The 27,846-nt window shown below is 36.5% G+C and overlaps 5 protein-coding genes across 7 annotated transcripts in view; 1 reads left to right on the top strand and 4 right to left on the bottom strand.

Annotated features, from left to right (window-relative positions):
- LOC113491938 overlaps positions 1 to 1,272 on the bottom strand; it is a 37,556-nt gene extending 36,284 nt beyond the window's left edge. For 2 of the 3 annotated variants that reach the window (XR_003400466.1, XM_026869152.1), the window contains exon 1: positions 960 to 1,272. Coding sequence is in view for 2 of the 3 variants with exons in the window: in XM_026869152.1 (XP_026724953.1) it covers positions 960 to 1,017 (58 nt within the window). In the remaining variant the exon portion in view is untranslated. The remainder of the gene's footprint in view (positions 1 to 959) is intronic. The other variant, XM_026869153.1, reaches the window with a different exon arrangement.
- A 292-nt stretch (positions 1,273 to 1,564) lies between these two features.
- LOC113491936 (evolutionarily conserved signaling intermediate in Toll pathway, mitochondrial) lies at positions 1,565 to 4,099 on the top strand. The gene is made up of 5 exons (XM_026869149.1): positions 1,565 to 2,183; positions 2,298 to 2,524; positions 2,779 to 2,986; positions 3,141 to 3,263; positions 3,637 to 4,099. The coding sequence occupies exons 1-5, from the start codon at positions 1,799 to 1,801 to the stop codon at positions 3,804 to 3,806; spliced, it is 1,113 nt and encodes a 370-aa protein (XP_026724950.1). The 5' UTR covers positions 1,565 to 1,798; the 3' UTR covers positions 3,807 to 4,099.
- Positions 4,100 to 4,184: 85 nt separating this feature from the next.
- On the bottom strand, positions 4,185 to 6,204 carry LOC113491937 (TM2 domain-containing protein CG10795). Its single transcript, XM_026869150.1, has 4 exons — positions 5,797 to 6,204; positions 5,625 to 5,706; positions 5,159 to 5,324; positions 4,185 to 4,858 (listed from the first exon to the last, which is right to left on the bottom strand). Exons 1-4 carry the CDS (start codon positions 6,014 to 6,016, stop codon positions 4,736 to 4,738), a joined length of 591 nt encoding a protein of 196 aa, XP_026724951.1. The 5' UTR covers positions 6,017 to 6,204; the 3' UTR covers positions 4,185 to 4,735.
- A 4,305-nt stretch (positions 6,205 to 10,509) lies between these two features.
- Positions 10,510 to 23,744, bottom strand: LOC113491935 (nuclear pore complex protein Nup214). Its single transcript, XM_026869148.1, has 26 exons — positions 23,539 to 23,744; positions 23,199 to 23,337; positions 22,427 to 22,593; positions 21,969 to 22,141; positions 21,388 to 21,602; positions 21,077 to 21,197; positions 20,891 to 20,981; positions 20,574 to 20,676; positions 20,223 to 20,376; positions 19,927 to 20,002; positions 19,362 to 19,562; positions 18,830 to 19,024; positions 18,177 to 18,346; positions 17,448 to 17,612; positions 16,757 to 16,939; positions 16,106 to 16,389; positions 15,692 to 15,793; positions 15,168 to 15,371; positions 14,142 to 14,762; positions 13,924 to 14,064; positions 12,734 to 13,847; positions 12,459 to 12,652; positions 11,903 to 12,070; positions 11,329 to 11,556; positions 10,841 to 10,970; positions 10,510 to 10,673 (listed from the first exon to the last, which is right to left on the bottom strand). Exons 1-26 carry the CDS (start codon positions 23,575 to 23,577, stop codon positions 10,643 to 10,645), a joined length of 5,409 nt encoding a protein of 1,802 aa, XP_026724949.1. The 5' UTR covers positions 23,578 to 23,744; the 3' UTR covers positions 10,510 to 10,642.
- A 339-nt stretch (positions 23,745 to 24,083) lies between these two features.
- LOC113491933 (retinol dehydrogenase 7) lies at positions 24,084 to 27,652 on the bottom strand. Its single transcript, XM_026869147.1, has 4 exons — positions 26,758 to 27,652; positions 26,268 to 26,425; positions 24,775 to 24,946; positions 24,084 to 24,447 (listed from the first exon to the last, which is right to left on the bottom strand). Exons 1-4 carry the CDS (start codon positions 27,230 to 27,232, stop codon positions 24,104 to 24,106), a joined length of 1,149 nt encoding a protein of 382 aa, XP_026724948.1. The 5' UTR covers positions 27,233 to 27,652; the 3' UTR covers positions 24,084 to 24,103.
- Positions 27,653 to 27,846: the final 194 nt, after the last annotated feature.

Below are 27,846 nucleotides of genomic sequence, written 5' to 3'. Positions count from 1 at the left end.
TAAACAATGTTTTCATAACATCGCACTGGTCTTTTTTCTGCATAATGTTGAGTTTTCAATCTTTCTTTCTCTATACTAAGGGAAGAGGTTTTTGCCCAGCTGTGGGAAATATAGACTGATAAAAAAAATTACAGGTGAGAACTTTAAATTATTCTACTGCTTAGCAGTTCAAGAAATACCTAATTTTATCACGATTCAAATAACAGTTTGTAATCAATCAATTAGACATTTTATACTTATTTTTCCTCAATTACTTTATTGAGTAAAAAACTTTAATTCACGTAAGTATTCTAAGATTTTATCTATTGAATCCTTCATCATTAAGCAAACATTTCTTCTACATTGTAGTCGCCGGCTTTAAATCTAATCTGTTAAGGAAATATTTAGCACAAAAATAAAATTGGCCTGAACTAAAAAATAAAAGACTGACGTGACTGGTCAATAATAAAAAGTCTTATCAGTTAAAACAAAACCTGTGTTCAATGTAATAATTTGCTCTCATGATAACTAAATCTACTTTAAGTTTTGTTTATTAGATTAAGTTTCTTTTTTTATAATATTCTTATGATTTCAACGTATAAAAGAAGGTAATAATGATAAACCTTAAATTTATCAATAATGTTTACATTACAATAAACTTAACATGATTGCACTTAATAAAACCGTTTAAACTACTGTTACAGCTGATCGTAGCTAGCTCTGAACAATATGATTTTAAATTGGGCAATTAAAAGTATTACTCACACGTCTTACAATTCACTGCCAACCTTGGTACGAAGCAAAACACAACCTTATCAACGTGATATTTATGAATAAAAGTTGCCGGACTTGTTATTTGTTTAACTGCATATGGCGAACCTACCTCTCTACATTATAATTTATTAATTCTTCAAGGCCGCAAATAATGTTACGTATTTTGATACAAAATTTAATCAAATTATTAATAAAAACAAACTTACCAGTAGCACTCAGCATTGCAATAACTAGAAGACAGCTTAATTGAATGTTTCTAGACATCTTGGAAATCAACTGCACTTTCTTTTAACTATTGTTAAATTTTACCATTTGTTTAATTATAAGTTTTAAAAGTAAGTTTCTTTCACTTCAGTATAACAAAAGACATAAAAACTACGTGGCCATTAATAAAACTACACAGAAAAACTCATAAGTTAGGAGTTGAAGTCACTTTCAGTATTTTCGTATCTAAATACGTAATTTTGAAAGTTTTAATCGCAGCACATCCGACTCCTCCTCTATATTTATTTCAACTGGTTGAAGAACGAATGACATAAATGCCGCGGGAAATGGAAAGGGAATGAAGCGAATGAATGTACGATAGCGTGAACCAGTTGAATGAAAAACCTTATCTGATCTCGCACTTGCCGAAGCATCGCCAAGCCTATTCTGATCAACAATAAACAACCATATACATACATTTTTCAATATTCTCTATATAAAAAAATATAGAAACTGATACAACAATATTTTAAAACAAAATTATTTCTTACTTTTACTCCATCTATGAAGAAAAACATCTGTCCTGAAAAACCAAAACTCAAATAAAAATAAAACTCTATGCTTGTCATTCGGCAGTGTCATGTCAAACTGTAATTCATCAAAGAAGGCTGTCAATTTTCCCTTGGTTTCAGCTTATTACTTTAGTGAAACAATCGATATTAAAATAATTAGCTATGTACATAGTTATTAAGTATTTATTACTGTAGCAAAATATACGTACACAGTACATTTTAGTTTGTAGTTCATAGTCAGTAGAAACCCCCGATAAACATAACCTAAAATGGCAACGAAAATATTGAGTAACATTTTGAAAACTAGACCTTATAATATGATGTTAAAACGCTGGGAAAGTTCAGAAAAGCGAGTTACAGTTCATGACCCGTTCTACTCAATGCCAAAGAAAGACAAAAAGAATTATCTAAAGGTTATAAAAATGTTCGAAGTCAGGGACACAAGAAGACGCGGTCATGTTGAATTTATTTATGCTGCCTTAGCAAGAATGAAAGAGTTTGGTGTACAGAAAGACCTAGAGGTGTATAAGGCTTTAGTTGACGTGCTGCCCAAAGGAAAATTTATCCCTTCTAACATTTTCCAATCGGAATTTATGCATTATCCTAAACAGCAGCAGTGCGCCGTTGATTTACTGGAACAAATGGAAGATAACAGTACTTATTGTTTACATTTTTCGCTATTCTATGATATCTTTATTAATTTAAACTCATTAATGTTTACTTTTGATGGATAAGTAAGTAATATATTCCTTTTCTTTGAAAGTATAGAAGTAATGCCTGACACCGAGATGGAACAGATGCTGCTAAATGTGTTTGGCACTCGAGGGATACCTCTTCGGAAGTACTGGCGCATGATGTATTGGATGCCCAAGTTCAGGAACCTGAGCCCTTGGCATTTACCTGATGAACTACCCAATGATACATTGGAACTTGCAAGACTTGCGATTGAAAGAATCACTTCTGTTGATCCAGACAGGAAAATTGAGTTATGGCAGGTGATAATTGTTTTCAATGTTTTTATAACAAAAATTTTTATAGTGATTCCTTAATATAGGTAGTTTTCAAAGTTAAAGGCTAAAATTATTAATATAACCCAATGACCAATGAACCATCAGTTTAATTGCTTTATCCTGGGTAATAAATTCTTTGAAAAAAACATTTTTTTTTCAAGATTTTATTTTACCAGTCTACAATATGTTTACAAAATAGAAACTTTACTATAATACTAAACACCCCAAATTTTTGTCAGACAGAAGAAATTGAAGCTAGTTTAGATAAGACTTGGATTATAAGTGCACAGAGCGAGTCTCAGAAGATCCTGCTATCTGAACAACCAGCAGATGAGCCTTTAGTAGTGAGAGGGCCCTTCAATGTGTACCTGAGGGACCAAGTGGTCACATACTTTATGCTTCTTGGAAAGACAAGGCCCGAACTCAAAGATGATACTGATGATGATGGTAAGATACCTCTAATGTAATGTATTGCTTGAGAAAAAAAAACTGGTATTGTAGAAGATTTATGTGGGTCGCCTACTTGGAAAAGATCATACGCGAAATTAAAACATACAAGTATTTTTTTTGTGAAATTCATATAAGTGTATGATATTTTCAGATGTTTCTAACATACCCAAACCCCTTGGAATACCAGGACTGGTAGGTAAAACTACACTACCAGCTGTAAGACAGACAGTACATGAACAAGATGATGGTACCATTATCTCACTGTGCGCTACAGGTATCTGTCAACTATCAATTTATTGACCTCTCATCTTCATGAAAATTCCCTATTACATGTTTGCATGCATTTTAAGTAGTATAACATAACCCTCCAACTTATAATCAATCATTATTTGGTATTCGTGAATTTTTACCACCTGCTCAAGAAATGAGCTTCAAACTGAGAAAGCGAGATGGCTCTAAATCGTGCGTAAGGGCGTCTCGCTTGCATTACAGCAACTTTCCACAGAGCATATCACCACCTTTTACGGTAATATAAGTTACTACCGTTGTAGAACAATCACGCCACTCTCGGGCTGACAGACTGGCAGTAAGCGCGCCTATGCAATCACTTTCTGATGTTGTTACATATCTTATTCTCCCAATTTCAGGTACATCATCAAGAGATTCTCTTCTCTCATGGATTAGATTGCTAGAAAAACATGGCAACCCATTGTTATCAACTCTTCCAGTGATATTCACACTTACTGCCCCACCCAATGACTTGTCCATCGCAGAAACACAACCAGCCATACCAGAAGAAGAAAGTAGGGCTCAATAAATGTTCATATTTAATTAAGTAGAGTGACTCCCGGTTTCTGAAAGGATGATCAATTTATATTGCCAGTGTTACCTAATGCCTACTGATCACGTTCCTTTGTCGTGGCGTCCATATGCTGCGCAAGCGCACACGCTTATTAAACGCCTACAAAAGAGAATTTTGCAGGTAAATGCCAACTGTTAGCTCATGTACTAATCATAGAACATGCAATAAAGTTTGACAAGAGAAAATCTTGTGTCAATCAGCCTTTCAGAAACTGGTGGTTTGTGTAGTAAAATAAAACGTTATGTTTTAAACCCCTGGTTTTATTACAATTCAACATTTTAATTGGTATCTTTGTTAACATTAAACCAATCTATTACAATATTGAAAGTGACTTTTACCATATTTTATTTACAGTACAACAAATTACATTTAGAAGTTAAACAAAAGATTGTATTAGGGCATAATCTAGAAGGAACATTGATAAGTGTGTAATTTTCATCTAATATCACTATGTCTCTATGATAAATTTACATTTGGCTATAAATTTAATCAATATAATATTTATTGCAATACTCAGTTAAGTTAATTTGTTTTTAGTCTCATTTAATGTCTCTTTTTCAGATGAAGAAGATTGTTTATGTTGATAAGTCTCAAAGGGCTCATTTATACAACAGCAAACTCTGACCAATAAATTATTATGTACAGCAATACACTGTATCTTAAATATTTAAGGGTCATAATTCTTTAATAAGGAATTATACCACAGATTCTGCTGTAGCATAAATTGTCCCTAATTTTCAACCTTATAAATCACTGTACACCTCACCTCAGTCTTAAATCTAATATAGTATTTCTCATCACACAACACAGTTTAGTACTTGTACCACAGAAAGTCAAGTCCACTCATAATCTTCGTCTATCTCAAATGATATTGTACCCCACTGTCAGGTGATGTTGTGCCAGTCAGCCTGGGGAAGCAGGTATGTCTCATTTGTGCTGCGGATAACTGTGATACCTGCTCCGTAGTAAGGTATTACATATGCTGAGCCATCAGCTGGGCCCAATACCTGGAAAAAGAAAAGGTAGGTGAAATAATAGTATATATTAGTATTCTTTATAAGGTAGAAATGGTAATTTGTCTATAGAAATTTATGACAGTTTTGTAGTTTACAAATTGTGATAGTGAAACACTGACTGTATAACTACTATCAGCTAGTGTTGATTTTTTTCATGCTTATAATTTATGAGTGGCAATTACTATGCTGTGCAACCAAACAGGATTTTGCATCCAAGATTTTTTTACTAGAATGCCTTGCTTTAACTTATAAAATATCAAAAAAAGAAATATACAAACAATTGAAACATACCTGTGCAGCAATAAGAATGACATCCAATAGCTGTCCTAAGAACATGAATCCTAAAGTACACAGCTTGGCTAATCCCATACCAGGGTATCCAAGATAGAACCTATCCAAGCCAAACATACCAAGAAACACTGAAAGAAGGAGAGCTATCTCCAAAGAGTATCCATTCCTGAAAAAAAAAACATTTTTGAGTGATTGTAGAGAACAATCTTTTGGTTGGCTGTATTAAAGATTGTGCATTAAATACGTATGTTGATCCAGTTAAAATGATAGGCTGGTTATGAGTAGGTAATTGTAATCAGAGGGCAATTGTTTAGTACCTTTCAAGCTAGAAGCACAACCTAATCACTACTGACTGATGAAAAGTTTGTAGTCTGCACCCCTACCAACCACAAACTCTATCCCCCTCTTCCTTGCACATTCTTTTATCAGTATAAGATTGTAAACTCAATATTGGTATAACACTTACGTCCATTTACATGGCAACTTTCTCGTAAATGTCGAATTATTTGTCTCATTGCAAATAATACCTTCTGCAGCCAGACATAAAACTGAAATTAATTAATAAACGATTAATACTTGTAGCATTCAAATATAATTATTTTAAGAAGTACGTAAGCATAATTTGTTTGATTATTTACCGTCTGCTTCACCTTCAGATGGGATTTCTTTTCCTTTAACACATCCTTTAAACTGTTGTGTCTCTGGACTAATTTGATCTATGTTAGGATCGGGACATATGAACTGTCCTAACCGCAGCGTGCTACAGTCTACGGCTTTATCACTTTTCGACTCATCTGAAGCCCCAACACTGGAATATAGTAACACGAAACAAATATGCACGAAGTGTATTCGTGACATTGTGATCTCACAATTCTCTCATTTGAAGTCCAATTTAATTAGTGCATATTGTTTAAACGTTATAGTGTCACGTAGTTTATCGTATTTAATAATAATATTATTTAATTCCTTTAGATTTTTTGTCGCTGTGAATCACTAAACAATGCACAGACAGCTGAAATCAGCTGAATGACAGCGTTGACTTGACAGTCAGATATAGACAGTTGTAGGGTTGTACAACCATAGGTTTTAACCATAAACAACTAGTTTTTGGTATTTCATTCAATTTATTAGATTGTTAGATACAAAGACATCCCAAATCACAGTTCTAATATTTAACTACGGTACATACATTCTATCTATATATATAGAGCTCTTTCGGGTGCTTCGATGACAGAGACTAATAATATCATTCTTTTTGCGTTCGGGGTTAAAAATAGTCTGACCTCTGTCTTATTTTGGAGGTATCCTGTAAAAATCAGTTTAGTATCTACATACAGGGCAAGTCAGTAAACAAATAGTCGAACCAGCCAGGCAGAATTACTTCATCATAATAGTAGTAGAAATAATTCAATTGAATAAGCATTAATTTATTTTCAATGTTCTTTACAATTTTACAGAGTTAAATATTTACAGTACAATCATTTGCTATATACAAAAAAAAAACATAAACAATAATTAAATCAATGCATCAAAAAATTCATCGGCATCGCTGCCGGCTGGGAGTGCGCCCAAAAGGCTGGCAGCATTGCCACGTTGAATGGCAATGCTAATCCTCTGAGCGAGGTAAAAGCCAGCCTTTGGGTCACGAGAAGTGTCAACGAGACGCTTTGCTAGGTCTTTAAAAACCGTTTTGGCACTCGGCCCCCACGGCCCAAAAGTTTCAACCCTAAACGGCTCAAAGAATTAACCACCAACTAGATTACCATAATTTGCGCCGTTTGAGGTTTTCAGCAGCCGCGGCAGCAGAGCCAGCGCAGCTCGAAGAGCCGGGAAGGTGAGATGGCGCAAGAGTATCGACAGAAGTGGCGTCCCACACTAAAGGCCTGCCCTTCTTCTAAGGGAACAAAGACATACCATCATCGCGTACCAAACCATTAGGTTCTAATACAGCAGGTACGCCGACGGCAACAAGAGCTCGACGGATAATGTCATTAATATTCGCGTGACGAGCCATGCGACCTGCACTACGGCTGCATGATAGACCGTGGTGTCCGAGGCTGTTGACTACTTCACCACAGTGGCAGCGATGCGGAGAACAAGATGAAGCACCTAGTCTTAAGGCAGCAGCGAGACGGAAAGTTGTGTCGTCGAACAAGGTGCCTATATTAATTTATTGGATGAACTTGATTTGCATTTATACTTGATAAATACAAATCCCTATGGATAGGGTAATAAGAAAAAAAATTAGGCTAGATTATAAAAGTGATTACATTTTGATGGATTTGTTTTATTAAATCCAACCAAAAATTACGAGGATAAAACGATACAAATATGTGAAACGTATTGTTATTTGTACTTACGCGAAAACACGTGTTCGATATTTTTTGGCAATCGATCTCACGATCCAATTTTAATTTTTTGAACAAATATTCAGTGCTTTTTATAATACCTATTTTTTATACCTAACTATAACTATTTAATTAAGATTGTTGTACTATTGGGCAGAATTTTACCGTCTACAACAACTAACTATTGCAATAAGGATCATTTATTAATCTAGCATGCATGCCATACATTTCATTTTAATCATCGCTCTAACCACTACCAGCCAGACTCGTCCAATATTTTGATACTAGTTCAATTTCCGGAACAACCCCAGTCGCAGAAATAATTCAAATACATTTCGTGATCGTACATTTCCAATTTCAAGAACGAAACTTGTCCTTCATTTAGTTGGGCTGTAACAGTATTGGGTGGGTACTTAAATGCAATTGAATTTTATCCGAAAAATTGACTCGTGCTCGCGTGAAACGTCGGTCCTTATGATGACAGAGAGCCCTTGTGTCTACTTCACATTTATGTAGCAGCCATTTTCATGTTCCGGACGAAATTAATTGCATTTGATGGTGCAAACTGAATGGTCGTCATAAAATGTTTGTACGCAGAACATTCGAAATACCTACGTTTGTAATAGTTACGTGGGTATACTGGGTATAAAGGGATTACACTCAAATATAAGTTGGCAATTAGTTACTAAGCTCATTATAAAATATTAGCTGCTGCTCGCAGCTTCGCCCGCTAGTAGTTGTTGGTTAAAGCCTTACCCTCTTTAACGAAGTCGGATAATAGTAGCCATGTGTTGGGTAAAATTCAAAAGTCCAACATACGTACCAATTTCGTTTGTTTCGTAATAAGGCTTTGTCAGAAAAAGACAAAAAGTCGTTGTCTCGGTGTAATGAGTTCAATCTTGAGGTGCTAAAAGCCCCGTTGTAATTGCAGGCAAGATAAATGCAAGCCATTAAGAGGAACAAGTTTTGTTTATACCAACACCTGCACCCGGCGTATACCTTGCCTTTGTGCGAATATAATAGGAACTGGTTGCTTTTGTTTTTGACTTCGCACTCACTCACCGTGATAATTGAAGTTTATCGTGAATTTATATACAGCTTTTCTTACGATAGCGGAAATCAGAGATAAGTAGGTACCATATGATATGACCCAATTTCGGAGAATGAAATTAAGAATCTGTCCGTTTATTTACGTAATAAGTTTAGAAGTCCTTAATGCGGCTGCTGAGCTCGTTTTTTCGGGTTTTATTCCTAGTGCAATGTGTTAAATGTAGAAAAGCTATGAATTAATGAACTAGCTGTTGCTTGCGGCATCTCTCGCCTGGATGGCGAAAAACAGCGGCAGGAGTAGCGTTACCAGGTCGCCAAACCTAATAGCCGGACAGACCAGCCAGTTTGGCCGGACATTTGGTTAAAAAAGCCGGACACCCTATATTATTGAGGATTTAGGTACGACAATTTTTTATGTAAAATCAGGTCCGTTTGATTATTAAAATAAAAACTTTTTCTCTTTGAGTTGCACAATAAAATTAAATTCAAGATAATAAAACATTTATGAACAAATAAGACATTTTTAACTAAAAATAAAAATAACTTCATCATTTTACTTATCGTAAAAAGCCTAACAAAAGCCGGACAAGACGAACACCGTTTATTTTAGCCGGACATGCAATCAAAAAGCCTATCTATGTCCGGCTTTATCCGGACGCCTGGCAACGCTAGGCAGGAGCATAGACGTACGTACTTCTTAGATAGTGGCTGCCGCCATATAATTTAGTTTTGATCGGCCCAGCTGATGACTATTACACGTCAAATAATACTTTTGTCTTTCTATAATAAAAAACTCATATAAATATTGGTGTAACAGATAGGTATCACAGACAAAACCTTATTTTTCATGTAGGTAATGAAAACAACGATGATCACTTACTGAAAGTATAAATAGTCGGTGCCTAAACATTGAATATTTCGTGAAATCGTGGGAAGATCTCAACTTCGCCTCTCAAGTTATCACGGACTTCTCAATAATTCGATCGTTCGCTCATTAGTGTAAGTAGGACATGCAAAAAGTTGTCCAACGGACGAAAGTTTTTCTAAACTTTGTTCGGAATCATTATACATTCAGATAAGTCACTAACAAACCGTGAGAAGGCACAGTTTGCATCCGGACACTGAGAGTTATACTAACGATTCAACTTTAACGAGTCCACCGTTGAGTCTGTGACCGGGTTTAAATTTTATCAAGTAACTTTACTTATTTGGGAATGAGATGGACCGATGTCCCAAAAAGTAGTTAGCTCGGATTGGATACGAAAAGCGGTGAAACGGTCGTTATGGCACGACTTGCATCGCGACAGGCTGAGTTGAATAATTGAGACAATGGCTGCACGCATAGCCGAGTGGTTGAGGTTACCACGCCAAACCCACTGCGCGCGTCGTGACGCGAGTTCGAACCCCGCGTAGGATAAGCATTTGTGTGATCCACGAATACTTGTTCTGAGTCTGGGTGTCTTTGTGCACGTGATTTGTTTGTGAAACCCCCGCGACACAAGGATTAAAATCCTTAATGCGGGAGTAGATATTTAAAAAAAAAAATGTTTGTGAAACTATTTTGTAATTTGTTCAAAAGTTAGTACATGAGTGGGTGAATACTGTCATTGATAGAAAATATTGTTTTTTTTAAACAGATCTTGTAGTAGCTTGAGCGCAGGTTTTGATTGCTGGTAGTTGAATTCTCTGTTCATCCACAAGTTGGCGTCAAATATGCAAGTCTTCATTAGATGATTCTTTGATTAATTGTGTTTATTTTATTTATGTAACCAATGGGTTTATTACTGTGGGTCTCTAGTATTTTATGAAGTGTTGAAGGAAACGTCCATTGTTAATGAATTCCTCTTGTGATTTTGAACATTCGGACTTATAAGGACAACTTACGTAGGACACAATTTACTCATAAAATTATCAGATACTTCAGTTGGTATCTATACAAAAAAAGACCACACGTCAAAAAGATTATATGTTTTATTATAACCACTCATGCAGATTATTGATTACAATGATTAAACAATTGACATATAAAACACTTTCCATAATATTGACATTATATCTATGTAGATCAGATGGCGGTCTTCTTTATTTATCCTCTCCAAGCCTTGAATGATGGTGACCTGGGGAATAATAAAAAGTATTTAATTTAAAGAAACAAATTATTGCGGAAATGGAAAAACTTGTTTCTGGACTGTGTACTTAGAAAATAATGTAAAAACACAAATATACTCTTTGTTCGAGGCACAAGGTCTGTTTTTCAATGGAATTAGAAAAATAAAATACATACGTATTGAAACTGGGTTGCTGTGGTTGTGGCTGCGCTGACTGCTGAGCTAAGTTCCCGAACGTAAGAGTATTCTGTGTTGCTAGGTTCTCGAATGTAGCGTTGGACTGTGTTGGGGCACCAAAACTAGGGGCTGTGGAAATTAATATTAAAAAGAGTGAGAAAGAGAAATAAAAGTGGGAAAATCTATTTTTTCCCTTTTTTATTCTGATTTAGATTTCTGAACAGTAATTAGGATCACTTTATTTTTATTGACCACACTAAGGAAAAAAGGAAAAGTCATTAATTCCAGGCTAAGGCATTCAGGATTCTATCTAGCGCTTTTGGGGGTCAAAAAACACTGGCCGGCACCCTGATTCTTCCACCCTTCATCAGTTCTTTAGAGCTCGTGCATAACCAACATATAACGAACGTCTTCAAATATATTATTGTACTTTTAATAATTGTAGCCAGTTTTGGGAATACAAGAACAAAGCTTTTAATCTACTTACCGGGTGCTGCTCCTCCAAACACTTTGCCCGGCGAAGAGCCACCAAAGGCAGCGCCACCGCCGAAAGTAGCGCCTCCGCCGAAGGCCGCAGGTGCGCCGAACCCACTGGGACTCTTATTGAATCCACCAAAAGATGAACCAAAGCCGCCGCTAGGAGGAGACCCGAACCCTGATGGTTGCCCAAACACCGGCTTCGAACCAAACACGGGTGATCCGCCGAATGCTGGTGCTATACAAAGCAAATAATTTTTGTATAGTCAAATACATTGCGATTAATAATTGTGTTTGTACACGGCGTTGTACGATAAATTTACCGGAGTTCATAAAGTATAATATATATGTTATAGTTTTACTCTGAGAATTAAATGTTGCGATAAGTCTAATAACTCCAGTGAACATCTCCAGTATTGAATTACTAGTACTGGTAGTAAGCATTTAACAAATTGGAAAAAAATTATCGTCTTTAGAAGTAAATCTCTAGCCTTACATTATCAGCTGTGAAATTAGTTCAAAGACATCACATTTTAAATTTTTTCTTAGATGACACATTTGTTACTTATCATTCGTACACTTACATGCAGATTGTTGTTGGGGTGATCCGAAAACCGAAGTGTTGTTATCCCCTGACCCGAATGCTGGTTGCTGCGGACTACCGAACGCCTGGCCGGCGGGTGACGGGGTACTGAAACTACCGCCTGTAGTACCGCCGAAGATTGATGACGCTTGAGTAGTGGGCTGTTGACCTGAAGATTCACCAAGAAAAATTGTATATTTTATTGCACAACAAGGTATTAAACGCGTGATCAGAAAAATAGAAAAGTTTAGTAGATTACGAAAAAATTTCAAAACGCAACATTCATAGCCTAAACTCCATGCCTACAGGTTAAGTTTGTAGAATGAAATAACTAAAATGTGATTAGCAAACCTAGTTTCATGTCATGTGTATCAATATAGTATATACCTTAATATAGGTGTCTATGTTCACGTGGATTGTATGTTTGTGAATACCCCCAGGTCACAAGGATAAAATTCCTTACTGCTGGATTTATTTAAAGAAAAAGAATATAAAAAATTGTCAAACACAAAGCTGCCACTACAGCTAGCTTCATTACTTATATACACAATAATTACCAAATCCAGTAGATCCAAAGCCACCCTCGGTGTTGTTGCCACCAGACCAGAAGTTGTTAGCTGGTTTCTGTTGTCCGAACGCAGTGGCCCCGCCACCGCCGAAGATCGCGGCCGCTGTAGGGTTCGGCTGACCGAAGGCAGCCTTACCGCCGAACACGTTCGTACTACCACCGCCGAATACTGAGCCAGATGATCTAGTAAGTGGATAAATATTATTATCACGTTTGGAGATATTTTGAGTAAGAAGAAAAAAAAATCTGCCAAAAGCTACTTACCCGCCGAATATACTGCCACCGCTTGTAGGAGAAGGAGCACTAGTAGTTGATATACTAGCAGATGCAAACAAATTAGCCTCAGCACCGCCGAACAGGGAGCTACTCTGGGCAGTTGTAGTGGGTTGGGCGCCGAACACTGACGCTTGCGTTGTAGGAGCACTTCCAAAGACCGAGGCTTGAGAAGTCGGTACACTTCCAAAAACTGACGCTTGTGAAGTCGCGATTGGCGAACCAAATACGGAAGATTGTGTCGTAGCAGTAGACGAACCAAACACAGACGCTTGCGTCGTAACCGTCCCAAAAACTGATGTCTGATTGCTAGAAGCTTGAGATCCGAAGACAACCGGTGATCCTGTTCCGCCAAACAAAGGCGGTTTTGTCGTATTAGCTGCGGCACTCGCGAATATACTCTGTGCACCGGATGCTGGTGTAGTTGCAGATGTAAACGCACTTGCAGTACTTGCTGGTGCACTTCCAAATACCGACGCTTGTGTTTTTGCAGTCGTTGAACCGAAAACAGAAGCCGTCGTTGTAGTTGACGCCCCAAATACGGAAGCTCGTGTTGTAGGCGAGGTACCGAAAACTGATGATGTAGTTGAGGAACCGAAGACCGAAGTTGGGGAAGCAGCAGTTGTGGTTGAAGCAAAAACTGATGGCTGAGCGAACGAAGAGCTGAATATTGAACCGGCTTGCGTGGTTGTTGGTGTTGTACCAAACCCGGAGGTCGGTGAAGACGGCGTGGGCGATGATGGTGTTGGCGTACTAAATACTGAGGGTTTAGTCACATTTCCTGCACCACTGAATACCGATTGAGCAGTAGAACCGAACACGGAAGCTGTTGTTTTCGTCGGTGAAGTGCTTCCAAATATCGAGCCTTGAGACGAAGATCCAAAGACTGACGTTGATGATGACGATGACACTGCTGAGGCAAATATGGACGCTGCAGGTGAAGAAGGCTTTGATGGAGATGCAGCAGCTGTTCCAAACACAGACGCGGCCGAAGGAGTTGGAGATGAAAATAGAGAAGACTTAGAAGCACTTGATTCTGTGGTTTCTGAGGTAGTACTTTCTGCTTTTGATGGAGTTGGTTCAGTTTTCTCTTCGGATTTGGTAGCTGCAAAGAAAACATAATTATTGAAGAAAAGTAACACTAATATTCTTAAAGATTTAAATATTGGAGTTGTATTCACCTGTGGCAGTTGCTGGACTTGCTGTAGATGTGCCAAATATAGAAGCAGCAGTACTAGTTGATGACGTATCTGGCTTTTCTGAAACTGCGGCTGTTTCACTTTTCGCACTTGGTTTTCCTTCTAAAGGTTTTGTGGGTGAAACTGAAAATAATATGATTAATAAATATTTTGTAGGTAACTATAGGATATACATTAACAAAGAGGAATAAAAAACATACGAGGCCTCGCAGAAGCGCTTGATGCAGCCTGTGATGTACTACCAAATACAGATGATTTATTTGGAGTCTGTATAGTAAATGATACAGATAATTCTTTACTATCGATAGCCGGCTTTTGGACGACTTTCGGTTCAACTTTTTCAGGAACATTCTCCTTTGCTTTCTCCTTTTCAGCAGGCTTATCTTTATCAGTCTTCACTTCTTGAGTAGCTTTCAAAACATCAGGCACAACTGGACTAGATATAGGTGTAGACGTTTTCATGGCAAACAAATTCGTCAGTTTATCAACTTTCTTAGTAGCAACTCCTTTACTGTCTTCAGGTTCACCAGTTTCACTAGATTTAGGAGTGGAGAAGATAGAAGTTTGCTGTTTAGGCTCTACAGAGAACGGCTGGGGTTTCGATGAAGGAACAACAGTAGGACTTGGTTGAGCCGTTGCTGGTTTTGGTTCAAATAGTTGTTTCGGTTCAGGAACAATGGCCTGAGGTTTAGGTTCTTGCCCGAATGCTTGGGGTTGAAATTTGTTGAACATGTTGTTGATATCCGATATTGGCTTCGCTGTGAACACTGATGGTGGTGAAGTAGGTGTAGTTTTCGTTGCAGTTGTTGTTGTTGGAGAGACTGAAATTAATTGACAAAATGTAACAGTTGTTGAAATGAAATGAAATCATTAATTCTGCAAATAGGATATATCATCAGTTTTACGTGTCTTTAAATGTTCAAGAAATAAAACGATTGAATTGGTAATTTCCCTTCCTAATCCTTTGAAATATAATTATTCATTAGCACTGCTCGGATAGCCGAGTAGCATAAAACATGAAACTATCAATGCCCTACGAGACGCAGTTTAAATCTTGGGATAGGAGAAACATTTTTGATCCAGAAATCCTTGTTCTGAATCTAGGTGCCTTAGTGCATGCGTTTTTAATGTTTGTGGAAGCACCTCACAACAAACACGCAAAAGCGTTAAAACTATTAAAATTTTTACTTTTGGAATAATCAAAGTAAAATTTCTGAATAACTAACATGCAAAAGACGAAGGTGAACATATATTCTGTCCCATGAATGTGTTGGCATCGTTCTTGGCGGCTTGCTTGTTCTGCAACAGGTCTTTGAGTACGCTGCGCGTTTCCGCGGGCGCTGGAGTGCTGGAGAAGGCGAATGCCGGCGCCGCGGGCTTCGGCTGAGGAACTTGTGCTTGTGGCTTCTGCACAGGCTCTTGTTTTGTTTCTGTAGGTGGTTATAATAATTTGTAGTGAGTTTATATATCCAAAATTTGCTTTTAATGACTTTTTTTTGTGAAAAAATTTGTGAAGTGTTCGTGAAGAAAATGGTGTATTTCTAACAAAAAGTTACTTACACTTACAAACCTTTTTTTTTTCAAAAAATTATACTTCTATATGTATACATACGGAACCAGAGAAGTAACCACCAAACTGTCTTTAGTTGTCTGTCATTTATATTTTTTCCAAATTCAACCTTATGTACCTTGTATACAAACGTACAAACATACATACAATGCAAGTTAAAGCTTGAAATCATCTACTTACGAGGGAAAAGTGTCCTAGCGACAGGGGGCGGCGTTGGCATGACTTGCGGTTTGTAGGGGGCCGCTGAAGCGAATGGTTCCGCTTTTGGTGTAATGATTGGACCTGAAAACAATATATTGTTGAAATAATTGTCTTTAAAGGCCAGCACACTTATTTATGAACCGTGTAATTGAACTGTGTAGTACATAATTATTTTGAACATTGTGAACGCCGAGAAAGCGAGAGCATATTGGTCTTAGCCAAGCAGTTACGTACTTTCCAACAATAACTTTAAAGTCTATTTTCGAGTGACATTAAAAATACCTGCTCTTATTTTCATCAATGGCCAAAAGAGACTCATTCAAATCAATCTGTTACCAATTTTAGTCTGAGTATAATTGTAGTCATGCATAGTCTTGTGCAAAAAGAACTTACTAGGTTTATCTTCTAACTTGACTTCAGGCTTGACATCAGGTTCAGTCTTAACCGCCTGTGCTTGAACCTTTTCCTTCAAACTCTTTTCATAGTTAATTCTCATGGTTGCTAGATGCTGTCTCATTTCTACATTCACCGGCTTGATCTTCACGGTTTTATGGTTTGATAGCATGTCTCTTAAAGCGTCAAGTTTTTGTGATGATAGTAGAGGTTCCTTTTTCTTATTGTCAGTAGTATCGAGACTCATGTTGAGAATGTTTTTGGTTAGTTTGGACAGAGGATCCCTGAAAGAAACACTATTGTAAATTATCACTAGGACAGTTACTATCTCCAATGCAATGGTAAAAAGGCTTAAAGATTGTAGACTCGTAAACAATCTTAGATAAACAAATTAAATAAATAAAGGAATGTCATTTCAGTGGCATATTTGATTTGGTAATCCTTATTATTGCTTCACATTGGTTTTTAGTCGGTTTTAATTTTCGACAAAAAAGAGGACACTTATTGTCATCCGTTTTTTAAAGTAACTTAACAAATAGAGCATACATAATATCTGACAGAAGTTATACAGGCAGATATTTCTTTAGCAAATATACCTACACTTTATTAACACAACTTACGAACATTATATAAACACAGATTAAAACCTACTTGTTCTTGAACGGCGTGCTTCGCAACAACGAGGTGGTCTTAAACATGGGCGTGACGTCACACTCGTTGAGCGTGTTCCGTAACGTACGCAGTACTGCTTGCTGGCGACTCAATATCTCCTGCTGTTTCACTAGAGGCTGGTACACTTCGTCTAAGATAGGACGGATCATACGATGTCCTGGCCTGAGGGGAAAGAAATACAGTCTTTAAATAAGGTTTATTTATGATGGTATTTAATTACACATTTCTAGTTAACAATTGTGCCAACGAAATTTTATATGCAAAGGTTAAAAAAGGAGGTTCTTAATTCGGTTTGTTAGACTGATGTTTTCTGCAGCTTTCTATATGTATTTTTTTCCCAAAATAGGCAAAGCATGGAAATGGTCCATTCGCAAAACCATCACTGAAAACTCGTGGAGGGCGGCGCAGGCGATCAAAAAGTGTAAGTTGCAAGGTATTTGTGAGAGGGAGGGGGCATGACATCTTGCGAGACTTTGAAATCATTTGTATTTGTGTTTAGAAACTTTGTCTTGGTACCTTTGGCTCAAGTGTTTCGTATACCAGTTTTAGTTAAGCAACTCAAGGTCTACTTACAATATCTTCTTCAGAGCCCCTTCGGGCAAGCAATTTACCACCTTATGTAGTATAGAATTTTTAATATCCTATAAACTCAAATATTTTCACCACTTACTTATTAAGATTGTTATCTCTAGACAAAGCTTCGTTCCACTTGTAATCTAGCGCCTTCTGCGCTTGTTCCAACTGCGTTTGTACGTAGTAAGCGAGCTTTTTCACTGACGCCACTCGTTTTGTAGTCAAAGGATCCGCTTGAGTCCACTGGTGGTATTCTTTTGCTCTGAAAATTTAAAAAAATTTAAATATCGCATGGCTATCATATTAACTGCCCGATCACAGAGGCCTACGAAAGTCCTAAGACGCTTCTGGAGGTCAGATGGTTGGACTGACAGCCTCCCAAAGCCACCCGATGCACAATGGGTCGACGTGGAGCCTACGTGCGGAAACAGGAGCCCATCACCAAGTAATAAATACTGTGGCACTGCATGATAAATCTAATACATGAAGGCATCTAACATGTTTAATTCAGAAAGTTGTTGTGTTCCCATGTCCATCTGAATTTAAATCTGAATCTGGAATTGCCAACCCGCAGTAAGTAAGTGTGGTGATCAATGCTCAATCCTTCCCACATAGGAAGAATGCTTTGCCCCGCATTTTCAGACTGGTAGCATTAACTCCCTGAGGAAGCAATGGCGTGACGATCGTAAAGCTTACCACGCGGGCGTTCCATGAGGCCCAGAACAGAGAATCGTGGAAGAATTTGGGGGAGACCTTTGCCCAGCAGTGGGGCACAGTGGGCTAGATAAAAAAAAATAACTCTCTATTTATAAATGACTGTACTTACTCAGCATGTGTCCTAGCTTCAGCGATAACCGCGCAAGCTCGAACTAGTTCCAATTTCAGCTGTACAATGGCACCGCGGATCTCCTCCGACGAACACTCCTTACGCAACTGTTGCGCGTCTTGAGACGTGTAGTTGAAGTTCGCGTTTATTGAGTCGATATCTTGTTGTAGCTAAAGGAAATTAAAATGTACTTAGATAGCAGGTTTAAATTTATAGTTGGTTTTATTGTTAGAGAAACGGCGAAATAGAAACTTAAGGAATGAAGAAATATTTGGAAGGCACTGAGTAAATGTAAAAAAAAGCAACTCCCGTTTTAGGACTTTTAACCCTTGTGTCGCAGCCTCGCAGGGGATTTAACAAACATTGGGGATCGAACCCATTTTGCGGGTTTGATTTCCGCGCACAGTGGGTTTGGCTTGGTGACCTCAACCAATCGGCTATTCGAACACCTTAGATTTCCACACATAGCAAAACGCAAATGTCACATGTGACAATTTTTTACAAAAAGGCCTAGTCTTTTGATAAGCTTCAATAAATTAATTCAGCAGTATTAGTTGTTGTTATTATTATTCTAGACCATTTTGAGAAATAAAGGAAAACACTACGAATTAAATAGTCTGTCCCTCCACTCATAACATTATCGGATAGCTCACCTTCGCCTGAGTCTCCCTCGTCTTAACACAAAACTTGTACAGCTCCATTTGAAAGTCATTCACTTCTTTGACGAGCATATTCTTTAGTTCCTGGTTTGCTTTCATCTCGTTAATTTTCTCTTGTTCTGCTTTTAAAGCGGCGTTCTCTTGTACTTGCGGCGGCAGTGGTTTAGGCGCAACGGGTTGTGCTTGAGCCTGTAAAATTAAGTTTATGTATATAGTAATAATATGATTACTATTGCTACGCTTATGGTTATGGATTAGTACAGAAATTAAAAAAGTAATCGTGCCATCTGGAATGAACAAATATTGAGCGTATTGGGATGGGATCATGTTTTCATTCTAAAATCTGCCTTATACCTTTATCATAAAACTTAGTTTTCTTACCTGTTAAATACTAAACGAAACTTGAAATATAGCCAATTTTTGCTATTTTGTCCTCCCACCCTTTTCTTATACTTTTAAAACATAGGTTCAATTATACCAAAATAACCAAGATTTTTTTCTCTTAAAAAAACAATAAATTTATTACCATAACAGGTTGAGGTGTAGGCTGTACCGGTGTGGGTTTTTGTTCTGCCGCTGCCGGCTTTTGATCGAAGTTAGTGGAAAAACTGGAGCTAAATGACGTTGAGAAACTGGGTTTCGGTATGTTTAAGCCCCCAAATTGCTGCGGCTGTTGCACCGTCTGCGGCTGTGGCTGCGGCGCCGATACAGGGGCGGGTTGCACAGGCTGCGTGAGGAACAATGTATTTTGTAAATAAATATCAAAAAGTTTTCATTGGTAAGCATATAGGTGATAACGTTATTAATCTGAGAAACATAAATGGGTAAAACAATGGAAATCTGTATTCCGCCTTTCGAGCTTCGGCTTTTTCGAGTGTTGACACAAAATTTTTGAAGACATGAGGAGATAATTTGGTTAAATAAATCGATAAGATTTGCCATTTAACGATAATATTACCAATAAAATATGACTAATTTATATATTTTGTGTAATATTTAATTGAAACTTTTTTCTCTATATCCTAAGACATGCACCTTTTAATACGTGACAAAGGAGCGAATGGCAATCAGTTAGGTCAAAAAAGGTTTACCTTTGGTTGAGCAATAGGAGTTGGCGCTGGTGGCGCAGCTGGGGTTGGAGCTTGGGCGGCCTGGCCCGGAACCACGCTAAACAATTTATTAATTTATTATTAATTATTTAATTATATAAGGCTAGATTTTATAAACATACTCAATTACAAAACAGGCCTTAATCCGAATGTTGAGTATGCACCGAATCTTATAAGACAAGAAACCACCGTAACTATGGACGAATTATCGTGTTTTCATAACACAAACGACAGATAGAGACAGAGATTTCTTGATTGAATTACGATTATTTAGTTACCTGGACATAGCGGCTGCTGGCAAAGTCAGTTGCTGTGGGGCAGTGCATATCGGAGCAGCCTGTTTGTTCAAGTTCACGATGTTAAATATTGTCAACAAGCCAGTTTGAGACACGACGTGCAACAATGGCATGTGCGGAAGCAGTGTGTTTTCATCTGGAAATTTAAAGAGTTGATCAACTTTGATGTAATACGATAACTTGACTTATTGACATAGATGAACCAATTTTAATTGATTGAAAAAAGTTTTCTACTGTAGTTCAATTGAAAACTGCCATTTTTAATGTCAATATTTTACCAAACGTGCAAATGTTGTATGAAACCAGTTGCCTAATGGCTTTTCTAATACATACCCCACTGTATCTGATGTATTCCACAGGTGTCAATAGAGAGACCCACAGGAAAGTTTTCTATTTTCTTGTCTGTTAACGGCAGCTCTGGTCTTGCGTCATCGGGCTATGAAAAACATAAATAGATGTACAAAATCTTCATAAAACAATACATAAAATATAGGTTCCCTGTAGCATACCTTTACAAATTGTATTGATTTAGACTAGATGTTAATGTGAACATTATCTAAGGCTATTGCATGATCGATTATTATAATCATTAACTTCATAATTTATTTACTAATGTACATAACACACTCAACATGAATAAATAAACTTACCTGGAACCACTGACACCAAGTGTTCATATCATCAGATGACCCTAGAGTTGCTATCTCCATACTATTTGATGATGAACCTAATATAATATTCCTGTGAAACAAATAGTGACAATGAATGTAAGTAGTAATTTAAGGTAATGGAAAATATGTGCTTTTGTTAAAGAAATAAAGTTTCTTTTCCCTTACCAGGGCAATCCTCCAAGCAGGTAGTAGAACCAGGGTCTGTTTGAACTCATGCTGTAGCAGATATCTCCGTAATATTGACATGTTGGTGCTCCAGTTTTTGGTGTTTTTATGAATGTTACAGCTGTAAAAGAAGATGATACAAAATCTGTGTAGGGTACATAATAATATGCAAATGAGGATTGCTTACATTAGGCCGAAATGAATAGAAGAATAGGATATCAATATGTTTGTCGAAAATAAATAGTTTCATTGCAACTAAAAGTTTTGCCAGAAATTTACACAGAATTAAGATAATTTATTTAAAGTATTACCTGGCCGGGTTTTATCAGTAACATTTATAAAGACCACAGCAAATTGATAAGTTGAAATCCAATGAATTGCTATGGCTTCTCCTAATTGGGACCCTTCAAATTGGTTTGGTGCAGGGTAAGTCTTAGCTGGTGTTAGATCTGGTTTGTATTGACTCAGTGTCCCATCATTGTTGCCGGTCACAAGTTGCTTCCCTTTTGGACTCCAGCATAGGCACCTGAAGAAAAAGGGTACATGAAGTCAGTGTTGCAATAACTATGTATATGAATATTTTATATTAATTAAGCTTCTTTTAGTTGTCAATTAGATGAGTGAAGAGATAACAATGAGAATAAAGGTGTTTCATTGGACTTCATGGATTTAATTTCCTTATCACCTTAATCTAAATATAACAATAATATAATTTCCTAGAGCAAGGTTTGAGACAAAATTAGGTTAAGGCTCTAATTAAGAACTGTCTTTCGTTAAGAAACTATCTGTACAAATAAAAAAACAAAAATTTACTGTCCTAAATGAAATAATGCATTGGATCCACTACAAAAATCAATGATTTAAAGTATCTTAAAGCTGGAATCAAACTGACCTTGCTTTAGATGGTACCTTCTTGATCTGTGAAGTACTAACTTGCGACACTAAGAGAGTGCCGTCAAAGTAAGTCAGCCCAATTGTGTCCGGTATGCAAGGGTTCCACTGCAACCCTGACACAAATGTTGAGGGGCTCACTTCACATTTCAAGGTTAACGATGGTGCCACATTCTGAAATTAAAAACCGATTTAAAGAAAACAGCTAATAGTGAGTCGTGACAAAATGAAACCAAAAATAGTTAGACAGTATTCTGTCCTGTAAATGTCCTACTGCTGCAAAGGCATGTTCTAATAGGTGTTACTATGTAAAATTAAAATTTTATTAAAATTAGTGAAGCAAAACAATTTATACCACTGAAATTAAATTGGTCTCAATTAAAGATTCATACAATAAGAAAAAAATCGAGTCTAATAATGAATTCATAAATAACTCAAAAGTAGGTATATTAACATTACCTGGTTTTGAAAGTCCGTAACCTTGTAGATAGTTAACAACTGTCCACCAGTAACAACCAGCAGTTCTTGGTCACAGTTAACCGCAACATGCGTTGGCTTCTCCTGAAGTTGTACTGTGAAGTGCTGGGGTTCACATTCCTTGTCAACCAATTGTTTTAGGTAGTAGACTGAAAATACATCAAATACAAACCTGTAGTAAATAATGCATTTTAAAATAATTTGGTATTTCTGTTTGATTACTTTCAGGTGGCTTTGTCACATCTAGTAACATTATTTTACATCAAGGTGCTAGTGGCAACACTATGCTTGAGAAATTGAATGACAAACAGAAATCCTTCTACGGGAAAAGGACCACCACACTCACTAATTATCTTCAGTCGGCAGTCATATATGAGATGAGAACCTTTCCTTCAGACTTTGGACTGATTGAATAATAGAAACAAACTCCAAGGCATCTATTATTAAATATTCTCTATAAACACATTATTCTCTATAAATACTCTTTTGTTTGCAACTCTGACTTTGTAATACTATGCTCATACTTACAAACAAATAATATGTAACAAGATTTTGTTTGAATCTATTTGATAAGTTGAAACAACATAATTTAAATATAGAATAAGAGAATTACCCCACCCCTATTTCACATGATTGAGCAAGTTTATAATAACAACATTCTTTAACAGGTCTTTAAAATGACCTGCTACAATAATAATTGTTAAATATGCTTTTTAATAGCATTATTTTATAATTCTAAATATAATACACATACCTGATAAATATCCATCGGGTGAACCAACAAAAACTAGCCCATATTTGCTGGAGCAAGAAACCAAGTTATACCCCCGGTTTGGTAAGGGGTTGGCAGTATTAAACACTTTTAATTTCCGTTGCAATTTGTATTGGATACTCTGTGAAGTAAGAAAATATTGGAAAATATTCCTATAGTTAAGAATGTAAACTTAACCTATATTTCATTTACGCGACAGAGGATTGACAGTGACAAATACCTCTGATATCCTTTAAATAATGCTTATTTTAACATTTAATTGTTATAAATACACTTTTATATTCAAACTACTGTAGTATGAACTCAAATAAACTTTACATACCGGCTCCTCGAACGAGTTAGGTCCCAAGGTAACCTCCATGACCACAAAGGTTTTGCGCTTGTATGCGCAGTTGATATTATTTGTCTGATCTTTTGAAATGTTACTTAAACCACTATTTTATATTAGTTCTTTTGGAAAAACTACTATTTTAGCAAAGTTATCGGAAAGTATCTGTCAAACGGTTATGAATGTCAAACATGAAATTTTCTAGTATAGTAAGATGTTGCTATTTTCAAAAATGTGAAATCAATTTTTGGATTTCGTTTCTTCTTTGGTCTATGGTAGTAATATTTTAAATACAAAAATTATTTATATAACTCAAAATCTTACTTTAACATAGTACCTAATAATCATTTTTATTTTTCTAATATTCTGAATCAGCTTTTTCGATAGATTTCATGAGGTCGCAGGCACCTAAATTAGCTATTCCTCGCGGCTACGAGCTTGATTACATTTCTAAAACTTGCTACATTAACAAAAATGCTAGTCTCAGAGTTCGATCAAAAAAGGGGTTTAAAAAGCTATAGAAATAACAAACTCCTAAATATTAAAATTAATGTTTTATTTAATTTTCAGGAAAATTAAGAAACTTTTTAATTAGCCAGCTGGTAACGCCTTCTGGTAGCGGCAACTTGAATAGATTATAGTAAAACATGTATCTCCACGATTCCACTTTGTAAAGGGCTTTGGGACTCTCGGACGTCAAAGCTTTGACGAAGGTCTCGATGATATTTTCATCTTTCAAGGAGTCGTATCTAGTGTTATGTGACGACGCCGACTGAAGATAATTAGTGAGCGTTGTGATCCTTTTCCCGTAGAAGGATTTCTGTTCGTCATTCAATTTCTCAAGCATCGCGTTTCCACTTGCACCTTGATGTACAATAATGTTACTAGATGTGACAAAACCACCTGAAATCAATCAAACAGAACCAGGTTACTAAAGTATGCTTTATAATTAATAAATTATTTATTTGTTTAAAACAGTTTCAGGTAGATACGTTCCTAAACAGACTCAAACTCAAAGTTTGCATTGCAAACTTGTATATTTATAACTATTTCAATATACAAGTATACTTTTGAGTCGTAATTTCTTTCAAATGTGATATTAATTAGATCTAGCATCTGTCCTCCTCTACCTTCTGACACCACTCTATCACGTAAAGGATACTATAAAAAATATACTCCATATTTTTTATAGAATCCGAGATTTTGTAATATTTTTTAAATAATAATTACCGGGTACAAAAGCAACAACGCCGAGTCCATGTTTCCGATGTTCTAGTCTCAAAGCCTTCGTGAGCCCAAGCACGCCTGCCTTGCTGGCACTATAAGCTGCAAAGCCTGGTAGAGGCTGCAAACCACAATGGCTCGCCACGTTTATAATTCTAGGCACTGATGGCACTGCGTTCTGGAAAACAAAAGAAGTAGGTATAAGGATGTTTACAAGGTTTAAAATATAAGTTACTTTGTTTAGTTTGTGAGGTCAACAAAGAAAGACGATGAACAAACGATTAAGTATACCTAGACTAAGTTTAAGAATGACTGTAAGGTGTTTATAAAACCACTGGTCTTCCAATACTGGGAGATGGCATTTGGTTGTGTGCCTTGTTGATCTTATGTGATCTAACTAACTGACGTACTGTCAGCAACAAAATTTTATCAAGATTTTATCTTTGTTAGAGTTAGTTACTAAAATTGTTATACTCGTATTTTTACCTTTATCTGAACCATAAAAATAGATAAAGATACCTAAAGTGCTTTAAAGTTTAGGACTGCGGGCCAGTGGCGAAACTGTGTGAAATAGCTAAATTTTATCAAGGAGTGAAGACCAGTGATATTTTCACATTTTCCATTCACTGCATACTGTCTAATATTATAGCTTTACTCGACAAAGAAAGAAAATGCATCCAGTATAAACCTAATTTCTTAATTTTAACGGAAGAAAATAATAAATAAATAATATTTTATATCCACAAAAACATTCATAACACCAACGAGATCAAAACAATAACAAATTTCAACAAACAAGAAACATAATCTCATCAAATCCAGGCTTTCGGTTTCAATCAAATATTTTAAATTATCTTCATTGACATTTTCCGGGCCGTTATTATTTCCTGGCTTATGATACTCAGCGTTTTTCCCGTGGACCTGTGTAACCTACCCGTAAGGAAAATAACACGTGTTTCAAGAAAATAATGTTTACGAAGTCAATTTCATTTTGAGGGCGAATCCCATTTCATTGTTTACGAAGAAATCACACGATTATTTCGGCGGTATCAAATTTTCTATCGGTATTATTTCAGTACTTGGTCCCGAGAAGCCGTAATAAAATGAATTTTAACTCGTTGCCATGGTTACGTTATTTTGCGTACGGTAGGACGACATTGGGATATTACGTCCGTATTCATATGAAATTATAATAATGTTCGGTTTATTTATTTCTTCGCAGGTGTATTTTATTCTATTTATGTTTTTTTTTTCGGTAAATTGACTGCCTATTATGAGAAAATAACTTGTTTGTTATGTTATTTTGTACGTGGACTGGGAACGAGTATACATATTACGTGAATTGTAAATTGGTTTCTTCTTGGTAAGTTGTGTGTTATTTATGGATTGCTAAATCATATATTATTTACATAGCTACTTAAAATGTAAGTACTTCTTCTCTTTGGTTCTGATGAAGTGAGTGAAACTTTGATATAAAAAAATACAAAGTGGATTTTTACCTCCAAAGCACTCCGTCTAAGATCGGGTAGGAAAGCAGATACGACTCTCATGGTACCCATTAAATTAACGTGAATGGTATTTTCAATCATAGTCTGTGTTTGCCATTCGTAATCACCAATTGTCATCACACCGGCGTTGTTTACTATTGCGTGTAATTCTGAAAAGCATAATTAAGATTAATAATACCGGATAGTAATATTCTCACGGTTGAGCAAAGGTTCATTAAGAAATGGATTGGGCCTAGATTACAATTTAATTATAGTAGTTTTGATAAGTTAAAAAGTAAATTTTGAAATAAAAAAGAAATCCGAGTTATCTTGCTTTATCGGAAAGTACAATTTCATTTAGCTTAGATACATAATTGTTATACTTGCAAATGTCTTAGTTTAAGACAACGGCTCACAAATTCATTACCATCGCCGTTACTCCAAATACGCCATTGGAATAAACAATATTATCAGCTTTACACAACTAAAAACAAAATCTTACTGTAATTCGGATTATCATTCAGCAAGCTTTGAACATAATCACGAAAGCCGGCAACACTGTCAGGGTTGGTCACATCTAAAGAACACGGATGAGCACACAACCTCCTTAAACTCTCTGCTGCCTTGGTATCAACTCCGTTATACATTCCAGCCACGGTGACCAGTCCCTCCCGAGCTGATCTAGCTGCTAGCGCCCATCCCAACCCACTATCACAACCTGTTATAGCCACCACTCGCATAATGGACATTGTGAAACAAAAGAGGAATTTAAAATAGGAGAGATTTTTACTACGAACAATAGTCCAGATAAGCACAAAGCTCGTAAGGAACTGACGCCGGTGAACGCGATCCTCGACCGAGTCGTTGCATATGAAACGGGTTTCGGGTTTCGTTGCATATTTACAATGAATTTCATGTATTTTTTCTTCTCGCTCGGTCGATATTGTAAACAAAGTTGATAGAATATGTATAGGCATGATTTATTTGAATTTTGCTTAACTGTGAATTACCTTATTAGATTTACTCTTCCAGTGGTATTCGAGACTGCTAAACTGCAAAGTCGAGATTGCAGGATCGAATCCCTGAACGCATCAATGTCTTATCGAGTTCTTGTGACTAATGAAAGTGATTATCCATTGCTTAAAACGGTGAAGGAGAAGATGATAAAAATAATTTGAAGTATCCGTAACCCTCGATAGCAATGAATGTAGCGGATTAGCTCAGGAACATAGCGATAGCAAGAGCTTGGTAGTCTTAAAGTATTGAGTGCAACTTCTGTCCGGTTGATCTTAGCTTGAGCTCTGAAACTTATTTAAGTCTTAATCCTTTTATCGAAGTGGAATTATTACGTAGATTATTTGTGTTTCTGATCTGAATCCATCGATATAATTTAAAATTCAAATAGACAACGAACGGCAAAAAAAACTTTTTTGGTCTAAAACATTTTTGAATTCCAATTGAAACTTAGAAATCACCGAGATGTTTCAACAATCACTAAAATTCGTATAGTAACCGATGAAAATGTCGAATACTTCGACAAAGAGACGCCAATAAAAGAGGATCATTTCAGCACGAATACCCATCTGAGAGA

This window comes from Trichoplusia ni, chromosome 3 (genome assembly GCF_003590095.1).
Source record: "Trichoplusia ni isolate ovarian cell line Hi5 chromosome 3, tn1, whole genome shotgun sequence".
Taxonomy (NCBI): Eukaryota; Metazoa; Arthropoda; class Insecta; order Lepidoptera; family Noctuidae; genus Trichoplusia; species Trichoplusia ni.
The sequence above is the reverse complement of the archived record's forward strand: the minus strand, read 5'-3'. Positions and strand labels throughout refer to the sequence as shown.